Source organism: Callorhinus ursinus, unplaced genomic scaffold (genome assembly GCF_003265705.2).
Source record: "Callorhinus ursinus isolate GAN/ISIS: 27379988/994484 unplaced genomic scaffold, GSC_fseal_2.0 scaffold2, whole genome shotgun sequence".
Taxonomy (NCBI): domain Eukaryota; kingdom Metazoa; phylum Chordata; class Mammalia; order Carnivora; family Otariidae; genus Callorhinus; species Callorhinus ursinus.
Genome location: NW_027397064.1, coordinates 2,053,223 through 2,065,856, shown reverse-complemented (window position 1 = coordinate 2,065,856; position 12,634 = coordinate 2,053,223). Strand labels below are relative to the sequence as shown.

The window sequence follows — 12,634 nt, the reverse complement described above, 5'->3', positions numbered from 1 at the left end:
CGCTCGTGGTACTGTGAAGGGGATGGATATATCTCAGCCCCCTTCATTCTCAGCAGCCAGGCTCCCACTGTTTCTAGCTTATTGTAACCAGGCCCACAAAAGGGAAACAGGAAAGATGAAATAGAATGAACTACAGTTATAAGAGCAAGGTGGACTCCTGCCAATTAAGACATTTACTTCTCAGCACCAGCCACATTCAAAAATAATCATCACACTTTAGCTCTGGGAATACCAATATTTCAGAAACTGTGCCCCAGCTTGGGGGACCCTGTGGTCATTTTCCCTCCCTGATCACAGAAGGCCGCCAGCTGGACCTGCCAGGGGCAGCTTAGAATTGATATTGAGCTGGTGCCACCAATGAGATGGCCCCAGCCCTTCCAATATTATGCAGAAGCCTCTACACACTCAGGGGATCGGCATTAAAGCCGATAAAGCACATGCACCTCTTTGAAAATTTAATTTGGCCCAAAACATGAATCATAGCATGTTCCCAGGGTTCCGCCACTGCTGGCCACTGAGACCAAAGGCACATGGCCCCTAATTCTTCATGAAAGGCCAGTTTTTACCCCATATGGTAGAGAAAACCAACAGAGAACACTTCTGAGCCCCCAGTCCAAACAAGTAGCCCCTTTTGGAAACAATGACCCAAGGACTCCCTTCCTTACCTGGGCTCGTTGGGGGGAGCAAAACTGGCTGCAACCTGCTTAGCTCTTCCCGGCTGAGCTGGATGACTCTGTCGGAGATCACCTGCTGGACAGTCCCCAGCTGCCGGAAAGTGGGAATGGCCACGGCAAAGTCGGGGATGAAGGAGATGGTCTGCATCTCCGTGATGTCAGCATTCCCGATGCCGATGCCAATGGGCACTGCCCCTCCCCTCTTCAGGACCACTGAGGGGCCTCTCACGTCATCCCCAGACCTGTCTGCCGTCAGGACGATCAGGAGCTGGGGGACACCTTCTGTTATCCTGCTTCCGGCCGAGCTGATCAGAATATTCCTCAGGACAAAGTCCAGGGCAGCCCCAGTATTGGGGGTTGGCCCTCCCAGTAGGGTCAGCCTGCGTACAGCATTGACCACACTCTGCTGGTCCATGTAGGAATTCAGGTAGAACTCGGGTCTGGTCCGGTCGCTGTACTGCACCACGGCCACGCGAACCCGGTCCGGGCCCACATCCAGGCTCTCCACCACTCTCTGGACAAATTCTTTCAACAGAAGGAAGCCACTCCTGACGCCCTCAGAGCCATCAATCAGAAACACCACATCCTTTTCACCTGAAACTGGGAGGGAGACAGCCTCAATGACACACGTGACCCAAAGGGTGACCCAAAGGGACCATCTGCTATGGGTCGAGGTTGGGCTGAATAGTGGCCCCACACAGGTATCCAATTCGGAATCCCCAGAACTTGTGGAGGGGACTTTGCAGGTACAATTACATGAAGTGTTTGGGGGATGAGGAAATTATCCTGGATTATCCAGGTAGACCCGGTATAATCAATCATTTGTCCTTTTAAGAGGGAGATAAAACAATGAGAGTCCAAGGAAGAGCTCTAAGGGAGGAGGCAGAGGCCAGAGGAGAAGATGCTCTGTTGCTGCTTTGCAGATGCAGGAAGGGGCCCCAAGCCAAGGAGTGCAGGCCGCACAAGGCAAGGGAATGCATAACCCACAAGAACCTCCAAAAGGAATGCAATCTGGTTGATACCTTGCTTTCAGCCCAGTGAAACTGGTTTGGGATTGCTGACCTCTAAAACTGGAATCCATTTTGTTTTAAGCCACTAAATTTATGGCAATTTGTTACAGAAATCGAAAATGAATGCAGCAATATAAATGATAGACAGATAGATAGACCTTTATTTTAGAACTTCTCAATGCTTGAGGAGCATTGTCAACTTTCAGAGGTGTACTCAGGAAACAGTGTTGGGTGGAGGAGAGACAGGATGGCAGAACCTGCGTAACCATCAGCACGTTACATAGATGGGAGCTTTCAAATGATTTGTTGCAAGTCACAGTGGATCAACAGGGGAAAACGGAGACCAGATGTCAGGGTTACAATCCAAAACCGACAGTGTACGGCTGCAGAGTCAATGCAGAAGTTCTAAATTCTCAGTTTTTAATCAAAAGGGTTATACTTGAAATTAATTACTCTTTTAACTGCATTTTTACCAACAAATGGAAAGCGGTTAAACGCAAAGTCATGGTAATAAAGATCAGCAGTTGGAAATTCCAACTTTTATGGAATGGTGGGAATGCACCCGCCTCTCGTCACGCCTTCTGTTCTTGATGAACGAATTGTGGATGAATTACAGCAGAGTGAGACCCACTTAAAGTAAGACATTAGAGGACAATGAAGCTAAAGACTGTTTTAGCTATAATGTACCCATGGTGTGTGGCTTTTATTAGGCATATAGTAAAAATAGGGTTTTTGAAAGGATTTTTAACTATTGATGTGTCTAAAGCTTTATCATCTAATTATGAAATATCTATCTAATTATGAAACATTCTAATGTCACCCTGATTCTCCTGATTTGCCCTGAGAGCAGTTGGACAATTAAAGTGGGAAAATAAAGAGCCAGCAGCCCTACCTTACTCATGCATTGCAGAACTGGGCTGCAGAAGCAACCAGAATCTCTATGCCATACCTGGTGTCGGTGCCCCATTTTGCACTGATTTTAAGAGATTGACGATCTGTGGCTGAAGTTCTCCAATCTTGGGAAGTGACTCGGTGGCCAGGATGAAGACGGGGGATGGCACCATCAGCTCCAACTCAGCAGGATCTGCGTTCTTGGCCTGCAGTATGAAAGTCACCACCCCGCTCTGTTTCAGGTTGAGTGCAGGTGTGTCCAAACGATCCGATGACCTTCCTGCAACCAGCAGCACCAGGAACTGAAGCACTCCATCCTCGATCCGGCTTCCAGCAGACTTCACAAAAATGTACCTCTGTGCATAGTCCAGGGCATAGCCCAGATTGAGGGCTTTGCCCGTCTTTATCTTCATTCTCTTCACAAGACTCAAGATTTCGGGCTTATTCTGGTGCTCATCAAAACGGGACTCCACCCTGACATCATCGCTGTACTGAGCCACTGCAATCCGGGTCCCCTCCGGTTTCACATCAAGCTCATCGATAACCTTGTAGAGAAAGTCGCGGACGGCAGAGAACTGGCCCACGAGATTGGCTGAGCCATCAAAGAGGAATAGAATATCTCGCTTGCTTTCTACAACAAAAGTAGGTTGGGACACAGTGAGGGAGGAGAACGTAATAGGCACCGAGGTGACTTCAGCCCAGCACCACTAGCATTTGGTAATGGGAGGTCACATAATTTGCCTGATGATCACTGTACCAGCAAGGAAGGAGAAAACCCACTGTCAAAATTTGAAGCGCCAGCTGTCATTAAAATGTCCCATTTCAAAGCAGTGCCAATTTGCAAAGGACTAGATAGGACTGGATGGGTCTACCCAATCTAAGCATCGTGCTTCTTCAACAAAGCAAGACCGTGGAAGCCCGAGAGGGTCCTATCCTTGCATCAGGAGGTAATCACCCTAGGAGAACAGTGTTTTCCAATTGTTGTAAGTTAAACTATTTAAAATGTGGTCCTTATACTCCTTTTGCTTAAGAATTGACCCATCTCTAGCAACAAAGGCTGACATGGGTTAACCACCCAAGGATAAATGAGTTGACACCTATCTGCTCTAAGTGGATTATCTTCTCCTAACTCTGAGGTTATGGGCTAGGACCCCAAAGAGGGCCCATCATTACTCTGTGGGTCATTCTGTCAGTGCATCCCAGCCTGCTGTACTTAGCCAACAGAAAACAGGGAGGACAGCCCACAGGGGGCTCTGAAATGTCACGTGAGCATTATTTTCAGCTCAAAGAGTTCTTAGAGGCACTTTGATTAGGTTTCAGTTGTCTCGGTCTTGCTCCCCATCGGTGTGATGTCAGCAAGCTGGCAGATCCAATGCGTCCGAATCTCACCACCGTACTAATTTGCAGTGATAGCAATAGTCCAAGCTTCCTTTGGAAATCATTTTGTCATCACATAAAGATGCAGCCCTTGTTGGATTTATTAAAAAAATAATAATTTTGGGGGCGCCTGGGTGGCTCAGTCAGTTGGGCATCTGCCTTCAGCTCAGGTCATGGTCCCAGGGTCCTGGGATCGAGCCCCACATCGGGCTCCCTGCTCAGCGGGAGGCCTGCTTCTCCCTCCCCCACTCCCCCTGCTTGTGTTCCCTCTCTCGCTGTGTCTCTGTCAAATAAATAAATCTTAAAAAAAATAATGATTTTCTACCTTCAGCGGATTTTGAACATAAAAAAAGATCATATAAATAAAATAACTTCCATCTGTAAATGACCCCAATGCATTCTCCTGTATGAAAGGGACTCAATCCCTCTTGCTCTCACTTCCATTCTGGATCTGTGCTCCAGAACCTTCACAGGCACTGGGGCAAAAAAGAGGGGGGTTGGGGATAAGATGGGAGGAACAGAAGCTGGATCTTCTAGACTTTCTTTTATGAACGAACACTCTTTAGACAGAGGATCTAAGCTTGCTGGTACAGTGTCTCAAAGCCCCCAACCAAAATACTTCAACCCCAGATGCCCCGTCTTGGTTCTACAGCTCAGCAGGCTCTCATGTTCAGACTGGGGCACCTGCCCCCACCCCGGGGGAGGTGTTGGGGGAAGGGAGCCCCGCGCAGTCGGGGAGCTTTACCTGGCTGGGCGAGGGGCACTTCCTCCACACCTCCGCTAACATAAGTGGTTAGGGGCTGAATCAGCTGCTGAGGCAAAGCTGGCAGGGAGCTGAACTCATCCATGAGATACACCAGGCTTGGGTTAAAAGCAATCTGCTCAAGCTCTGCCTTATTCGCCTGGCCAGCGCCCACGCAGAAGGTGAGGACGCCTGCGCGCGCTAGGGCATTGGCGGCCGGCAGGTAGGCGTCGTCAGACCGCCCGGCTGTGAGCAGCAGCAAGAGCTGCGGCACGTGGTCGCGGATCCTGCTGCCGCCAGCTTCCGCGAAGTGCTTGGCATGGACATAGCCCAGGGCCACGCCCGTGTTCAGGCCCGACCCCCCCTTGAGCTGCAGCTGCCTCAGGTGGGCCAGCAACTCTGACTTTGTCTGGTATGTGTTTAGGGAGAACTCTGTTACTGGAGTGTCACTAAATTGCACTAAACCGACACGGATATTGTCGCTTCCGACATCAAGGCTGTTAACTACGTTCATGACAAAGTCCCGCACATAAGGGAAATTGGTCTTTCCAACGTTGAACGATCCATCCAAAAGAAAGATGATATCCCTTTTGTTTACGTGAACTGCAGTGGAGCACAGAAAACAAAGTGAGACGTACACAACCCCGAGGGGCACACATGCCAACATCGAGAGCACACAGACAGTCGGTGAGGCAAAGCACATCCGGCTGGCAAAATATGGCGGAAGGCTGCATATTTTCCTCTAGTGGTGGCTCGTGTTTGTGAGGCGAATCGATAGCCAAGTTGACGAAACCAAGTGGGCTCGTGGAGAGAGAGAGAGTGCCAAAGTGAGAGGGTTTGCAACCAACAAAAATGATCAGAATCCTTGAAGCAGAACCTTCCTTCCCTGGAAGTGAAGCGACCAGCATGCCCTGCCTTTCTGCCTCACTCAGGTTTATGACCGTGGTCATGGCCAGGCTTACATGGATGAGACCGGGTCCCCCGGGCTCACCTCTACACATTTGCAGAGAGATTTCCGCTTACCGATAGATTAGAAGGGTTAGCCCAAGGCACCTGAGAACACGAAGTCCTGAAGACTGGACAAAAAATTAATAAAACTGTGCTATTCTCACCCTGACGTATTCCTAGGACGACCCCTTTGTCCTTCTCTCTTGGTTCTCTTCTGTTGGGAGTCACGGCATTGCCTGGCAATAATCCCACGGGGTGCCCATGGGAATTCCTCCAGAGTGAGATAATAGGATCATGGAAATGTGTTAAAATGCAAAAAGGCTATTTGCCATGCTTGGTTGAGGATAGGCACATGAAGATTCAAAAGAACAGTTCTCAAATTAGAGAATTTGTAGCAGCACACTTAACTATCTGCCTTTAAATATATATATATCTCTCCCATCCCTTCCCTGGTGTCTCACTAAAATTTCAACCTGACGACTAATTTTATCCTGTGTCCTATCAAATGACTTTGGCTATGAGAGTGTGGAATGGAAGTCTGAAGGAAGGAAGAGAGAGAGAGGCTTTCAGAAGAGCAGAGAGCCTGAGGAGAAAGCATGCATCATGCAATATGGGTCATGCAGCCAACAGTCTTCCAGTGGTGAGGTTGTGAGGCGGAAAAGCTTGTTTCCGTGATATTCATCTTCGTTAAGGACGGCGAACTGTACTCATCCCGTGTGTGAGCTCACAGACTGTTATCGTGTCTTTGAAAATAACTTTTCACTGATAATCATATTAAGTGAAAGATTTTAGAAACCACTGGCTTTTTAATCTCCACGCCCATTCAAGGACTGAAGGGAAATCCCTCAGAGAAAAGAGAGAGGGTTAACATTCTGCACTACTGGGGGCTGGGCCACCGAGTGGGGACTATGGGCTCAGGAAAGCCAGAGCCAAGCCACATCTTGGTGGTGGCAGAAACAGGCTGACCGGGAGTCACCAGTAGAGACAGACCTGGGATCTGACAAGAGGTAAAACTAGAAGTGACCCCCCCTAGGCCAGAAGCTAGAAGGACAGGTGGCCCCTGGCCCTATAGTTTCCGTCACATGATTTCTATCTGATGACATGTCAAGTCATACAATTCTTATCATATGACATTTTAAGACCTACAATTGTATCACATGGCATTCAAGTCACACAATCCCCAACTCAGGGTAAAAGGAAGCCTGAAATAAATCTTGTTTATGGCTCTTGTTTCCGTCATTTAAGACCTGTCTCTCAGCTGAGCACAAATAAAACTTGGTTTTGTTTTGCTTTTTTTTTTTTTTTTTCTCAAAGGCTCTGCCTGCAGACCCACCCTGCCGTGAGTCTGACTTCCTCCCCACCATACCTTCAGAGGTTCCGGAGAGGGTCCTGAGAGGCGCCAGCAAGCCGGGCAGCACGCCCTGCAAAGGGGCGGCTCGGAACTCGGTGGGGATGAACACCAGGGAGGAATCAAAAGCAATCTCTTCCAGCTCAGCCTGGTCGGCAGCCTTGCTCCCAACGGCAAAGGACATGATGCTGCTTCTCTTCAGCTCCTGGGCAGGCTGGCTGATTTCATCTAAGGACTTACCGCCTGTAATCAGCACCAGAAGCTTAGGGACCCCCTCGGCGGCCCGGTAGCCAGCCGAACTAGTGAACAGGTTGTTCCGAACAAAGTCCAGAGCGGAGCCCGTGTACAGGACTGAGCCTTCCATGGGTTTCATTCTCCGCACAGCAGTAATAACTTCCCTTTTACTGGGGTAGCTATTGAAATAAAACTCTGGCCTCACAGTGTCTGCATACTGAGCCACTGCCACTTGGATAAGATCCTGTCCGATTTCCAGCCTCTGGATGACTTTGGCAATGAAGTCGCGGATTGCATTGAAGTTGGCCAGTCCCAGTGCGGATGAGCCATCCACCAGGAAAACTATGTCTCTCTTGTTGACTTCAATGACTGTAGGTAGCAACATTATAAGGTGAGTAGAATGGCCTTACCTAGCACATTCAACTATGACTCTCTATACAGCTAATTCGACTCAGAGGGCACTCCCGTTTGCTCTGGCCAGTGTGAAGTCAGTGGGAGCCCCAGGAGAATCTGTCAGAACACACACATTACTACCAGCTGCATCCTCCCTATGGGGTGGCAGGTTGGGCTCCTGACCCACCCACCCCCACCTGCTCCTAGTACTTTTTACGAAACAGTCGCAAAAAAACAAATTGAGTTTTAGTAACCACCTGTTTAGCACATTGTCAGTTAAAAAAGCCAGGAAGCTTTTTCTGCCCAAAGTCTACAGGTTAGATTTGAGAGTCCAGAATGAAGCCATAGCTTAAATGAGTAAAGGAGCATCAGTGTCTACCCAGAGGGCCTTTTGTTTCACACCCGTGACATCATGAATATCTAGCACCAAGATGACAGAGCGTGAACATCCCCATTCCCTTCCGTTCTATTCTCCATGCCTGGGTTTTTCAGGCAAAGGAAAAAAAAAATTGCTTGACATCATAAAACTTATAGAAAGGAAATCGATGTCAAAGCCAGCAAGTGGCACAGAAGGATTTCCATGTAAGAGACCTGCTTTGGGAAGGGGCTAAGTTCCGTGTTAGGGCTGTGATAAACCGCACAGCAAAAGCATCTGGACGAGGTCACTGCCTCATGACTATAAACTTGGGTCCACCTGCTGCATGGACACATAGGCAGCCCGCCTGAGCTGCGGGCACAAAGAATTGGGTCAGACACGTACCCAATCCAAACCCCTGCTAGGGCTTCCAAGACTTAGAAGGATGTCAATGGTTAAAGCGGAGGCAGAAGTGCTTGCCGTTTATTAAATAATTACCTGGACATAAAAAGGCCTCCATGACTCCACACTCTCAGGTGGATTATATGTCTTGACATCGGACCATATTATTACCGGTCCAAACTCTCCTCTTTCAGAGAAAACATGTAAATGCATACATGAATACAAAGCATCCAGGGACAGGCATGCGGAGACATTGCTTTGTCAGCAGTTTGTGGTGTAGACGATGAGTTCCAAGTCCTTAAACGCTCCATAGAGACGTGCAGACACATGAAATTTTTACTACGTGTATGTGCGAAAGACACTGAGTGTGACACAGCCCTGCCTTCCCCTCCCCTGCACACATACATAAAAGACACACATACATACAAATATACAGACAGTTAGCCACACACGTACATTTCATGCACACACGGATCGTCAGCCTGCCTGGATGCATACACTCACACACACACAGCCCTCCTCCACCCCTGAGGTAGAAGTTGATCCTGAGACCATAAATGCAGAGATTCTTTCATCCCATGTATGTGCAGGCGTATACGTATATAACATACACCGTAGATGAATAGAAAGACAGGTCAACTGTCATCCCTGATAACCCAGGCTGACTCCCTCAGCTGGTTGAGTGGCAGCCTCCCCTCCCCCTCCAGTAAGTGACATCCTCGCTCTGGGCATGTGATACCAACCCAAACAGAGCTGTCTTCTGCTGGAACTGGGTTTGAAATACCCTTGTTGGGAGGTGAACCTAAGGTCCCGCTACTCAGCGGGCTTCTGCCCTCACCTCCCGTGGTGATAGTCACCAGCGCACCCCCCAGGACACCACATCCCCCCAGGCCTCACAAGCCCAGGACCGGGGGTAACTGCCCTGGCTCTGCCACGTTGCTGTCTACAAACGTCCAGACCCCTCCTGTCGCTTCTCGGTGCTGTCTTGTCTCCACCCTCCTCCCCCCATCCTCAGCGACTCGGGACCTCAGGCCCCAGTAAAGCCCGTCCTCCTGCGCCACCCCTGACCCCGCACCTGCTTCTCAGGCCCCACCTGCCCTTACTGTCTCTGGAGATTGCTACCCCCCACCTCGGCCTGGTCTCCGCCTGGCGCTCACTCATCCTCCCCCTGCCTCCACCACGCCAGGCCCCAGATCTGCTCCTCCTGCTCCGCAGCCCACCCTTGGGGTAACACGCGCCAGCCCACGAGGGCCAGCGCTCTCCTGCAAGCTCTCCTCTCCCCGCCTCCAGAATGACCACTTCATCCTCTGCTCTCGGCTCAAACCGGGCCCATGCCCACGCCCGATCTCACCGCACAGGTAGGTCCCTGAGAAACCAGAGCCACTAGAGGGTAGTCCCTCAGCTCCAGCCTTCCGTGCATCAAGTGAGCTCCAGCCCCTTTGCCTTCTAACTGTTCTGGAAAGAGGCCAGGCTCCTTGGTGTTGCAGGGACACTGCACCCGGAGCATCGTCCCTTTGCTGTCCCCTTTCTATCCTGCAGCTTCTCTAACCCGCCTTCCCTGGCCATCCCATCCAAAGCTCCCTCCCCCTGTTCTTCCCCTCACAGCCCCAGGCTGCCCTCATCTACCTTCTCACACTCGGAATACTGCGTCTGGTCATTGGCTTATGTTTCCACCATCTCCCCATTATCCTGTAACAGGTCAGTGGCCAAGTCCCTCTCATCCACCAGCATTGTGTCTCCGGTGCTTGGCAAACTGTCCAGCTCACACCAAAGAGCCAAGGATCTTTGCTGAATTGTCACAAATAGTCACAATGGTCAAAGAGGCTGTCTGTGAGTGAGGAGCTAACACTCTAGCTTGGGAGAACTGAAATGAAAGCAGTATGCAACCCATGAAGAAGAAGAACATGAAGCTTCTCCTGGAACAAAAATGTCTTCATCCAGTGTAGCTCCTTTGTCACAAATTCTAGAAATCGGAGCCCGGAAAGTTTGTGCAGCCTGCCCAGGATCACCTGGTTACCATAAGACCCAGGACCGAAGGCCGGGTCTCCTAGCTACAGCTTTGGTGTTTCCTCAACGTGGACGGAACCTATGGAAACCATATGTTTGTTTCCAGAACTGTACAAGTCCAGAGAAACCTCCGTAGGTTGTATTCCAATCAGAGGGATGTCCAGAAACATCAAGGGGATTTTCAGGATGGAACTGGGCATCAACTCTGGTTTTCCCTACCCAGTAATAATGCAGAATACCACGGGTAATCTCTGGCAAGCAGATGAGATCACCAGTTAAGGTAACTTGGTACCACTGGGTCTGCCTGAATCTTAAAAGTCACAACCTCAAGCACAGCTGGACTCTTCTTTACATTTTGAAAACACATTCTCACCTCCCACACTTGTTACATGTATATTTGTTAGGTAATGGGATTTGTTTTATGTTTATAAATTATTCCAGTTGGGCTCTTTTGCCAAAAGCCCTCTGTTTGAAGGTATGTCATGATTTCACCACTCAAAAGAACAAGTCAGAAATTTGACAAGCGCAGGCAAACAGCATCTCCTAAATATTCCAAGTGAGTGCTGTGTTGTTGCTTACCTTCAGAAGTGTGGCTCTCGAAACCCACCACAGAGAGGACCCTGCGGGGCAGCCCGCACCTACTTAGGAGCACACCTCTTAACAGGCTGGCTTCGAGGCAGTGCCATTGTCCGGGACCAATTTTCGCAGAATTGCCATGAGCCCCTGAGCTCCGTTTTTCAGATGACTGGACCATAAGTAAACAATACAATGATGCTCGACAACCTCAGAGTAACAGCTCTCCTGAATTCACCTTCAAAGCACACTTCCTTGGCAATGCATGCATTAACATGAGCTTTCCGCTCACTCCCAGATCTTGTGTCCTTTTCCAACACCACAACAAACACAGACATCACAACCAAGAGCTAGCACACGTCAGAAGGACTCCACCATTGGTACTTACAGGTTCTCCTGAGGCGAATCATTCTGTAGGAGCCTGCCTTACTTCTATGAAAACCAACACACAAAACCCCCCACTCCCCCACGGATGGCGAGAAGAACATACGTACCTTCTGTGACAATGGTTGGCGGTTGTAAGACAATGTGCCTTTGGGCCACGCCAACAATGTACGGCAGTAATTGCTCCTGGAGGTCCCCAAAGCTACGGAATTCCGGGACAGTAAACACCAAGTTGTCATTGGTAGCTATGTGCTGAAGCTCGGCCCTGGAGGCGGCCTGGGCTCCGAGGCCAAATGAGAATACGCTAGCCTGCTTCAGTGCTACCACCCCGTCGCGGATCTCATCACTAGAAGGCCCAGCACTTATGAGGACCAGCACCTGGGGAACCCCTTCCTCCACTCGGCTGCCCCCTGCCCGGGTGAAGTGGTTCTCCACCACGAAATCAAGGGCAAGGCCGACATTGGCCAGCTCCCCACCAGTGAACTCAAGGGCTTTCACTGCATCCAGAACCTGGGCCTTGGTGGAGTAGGTGTCCAAGGAGAACACGGTTCTGGGCTCATCGCTATACTGGACCACCCCCACTCGGATCTGCTGAGCTCCAACTGAGAGTCTCTCAAGGAGATTTACAAGGAAGTCGCGAATGACTGCAAAATGGACACTTCCGGTGTTGTTTGATCCGTCAATAAGGAAAATAATGTCAGCAGAGTCTTGTGCTTTAAAAGAAAGAAATGCAAAAAATGTGAAAGCGTTAGAACAAGTGACCACATGCATCGTTCAGTGTTCTGACATGTTTCTTTGGAAACCAATAAGAAACACGAAATATGGACACACAAAACACATGTTGATTAAGGAATGTGAAATTCTCTTTTAGTTCTGCATTCTGAATGGATAAGAGGCAACTTCTTAGGAACCATGGTGTAAAATGGGGCATTTATATCAAATTTTCATTTGCACCATCTCTGTAGTTACACATTAAAACGTCATATTCACTTGTCTGAGAAATCATGGGTACGTATTCTAGAAACTTCTAGGAAATTTGGAGGGAGATGTTGTTGCTTGGAATTGTGCGTTATCATACCCACAGGAGAAGATAAGGGAGTGTGTACTATTCACAGAGGTCCAAACAAGATTTGTAATTTTTGGACATTTCTCTTATAATCCCCAAGTGAGTATAGGAATTTTCTTTGTCCAAATCCACAGCTAGGAAATAGAATCTCAGATTCAGCGTTTGATGACTTATCATCCCAGCATTTTAGGCAATTCTTTGAGCAACAGTTTCTTCTCTTTTCTTTAAAA

At 49.1% G+C, this 12,634-nt stretch overlaps 1 protein-coding gene across 1 annotated transcript in view; it reads right to left on the bottom strand.

Annotated features, from left to right (window-relative positions):
* COL6A3 (collagen type VI alpha 3 chain) overlaps window positions 1-12,634 on the bottom strand; it is an 80,526-nt gene that overhangs the window by 47,916 nt on the left and 19,976 nt on the right. Inside the window, 5 exon segments of the mRNA XM_073876754.1 lie at window positions 666-1,274; window positions 2,634-3,206; window positions 4,698-5,297; window positions 7,009-7,593; window positions 11,449-12,051. Coding sequence (XP_073732855.1) covers window positions 666-1,274; window positions 2,634-3,206; window positions 4,698-5,297; window positions 7,009-7,593; window positions 11,449-12,051 — 2,970 coding nt within the window.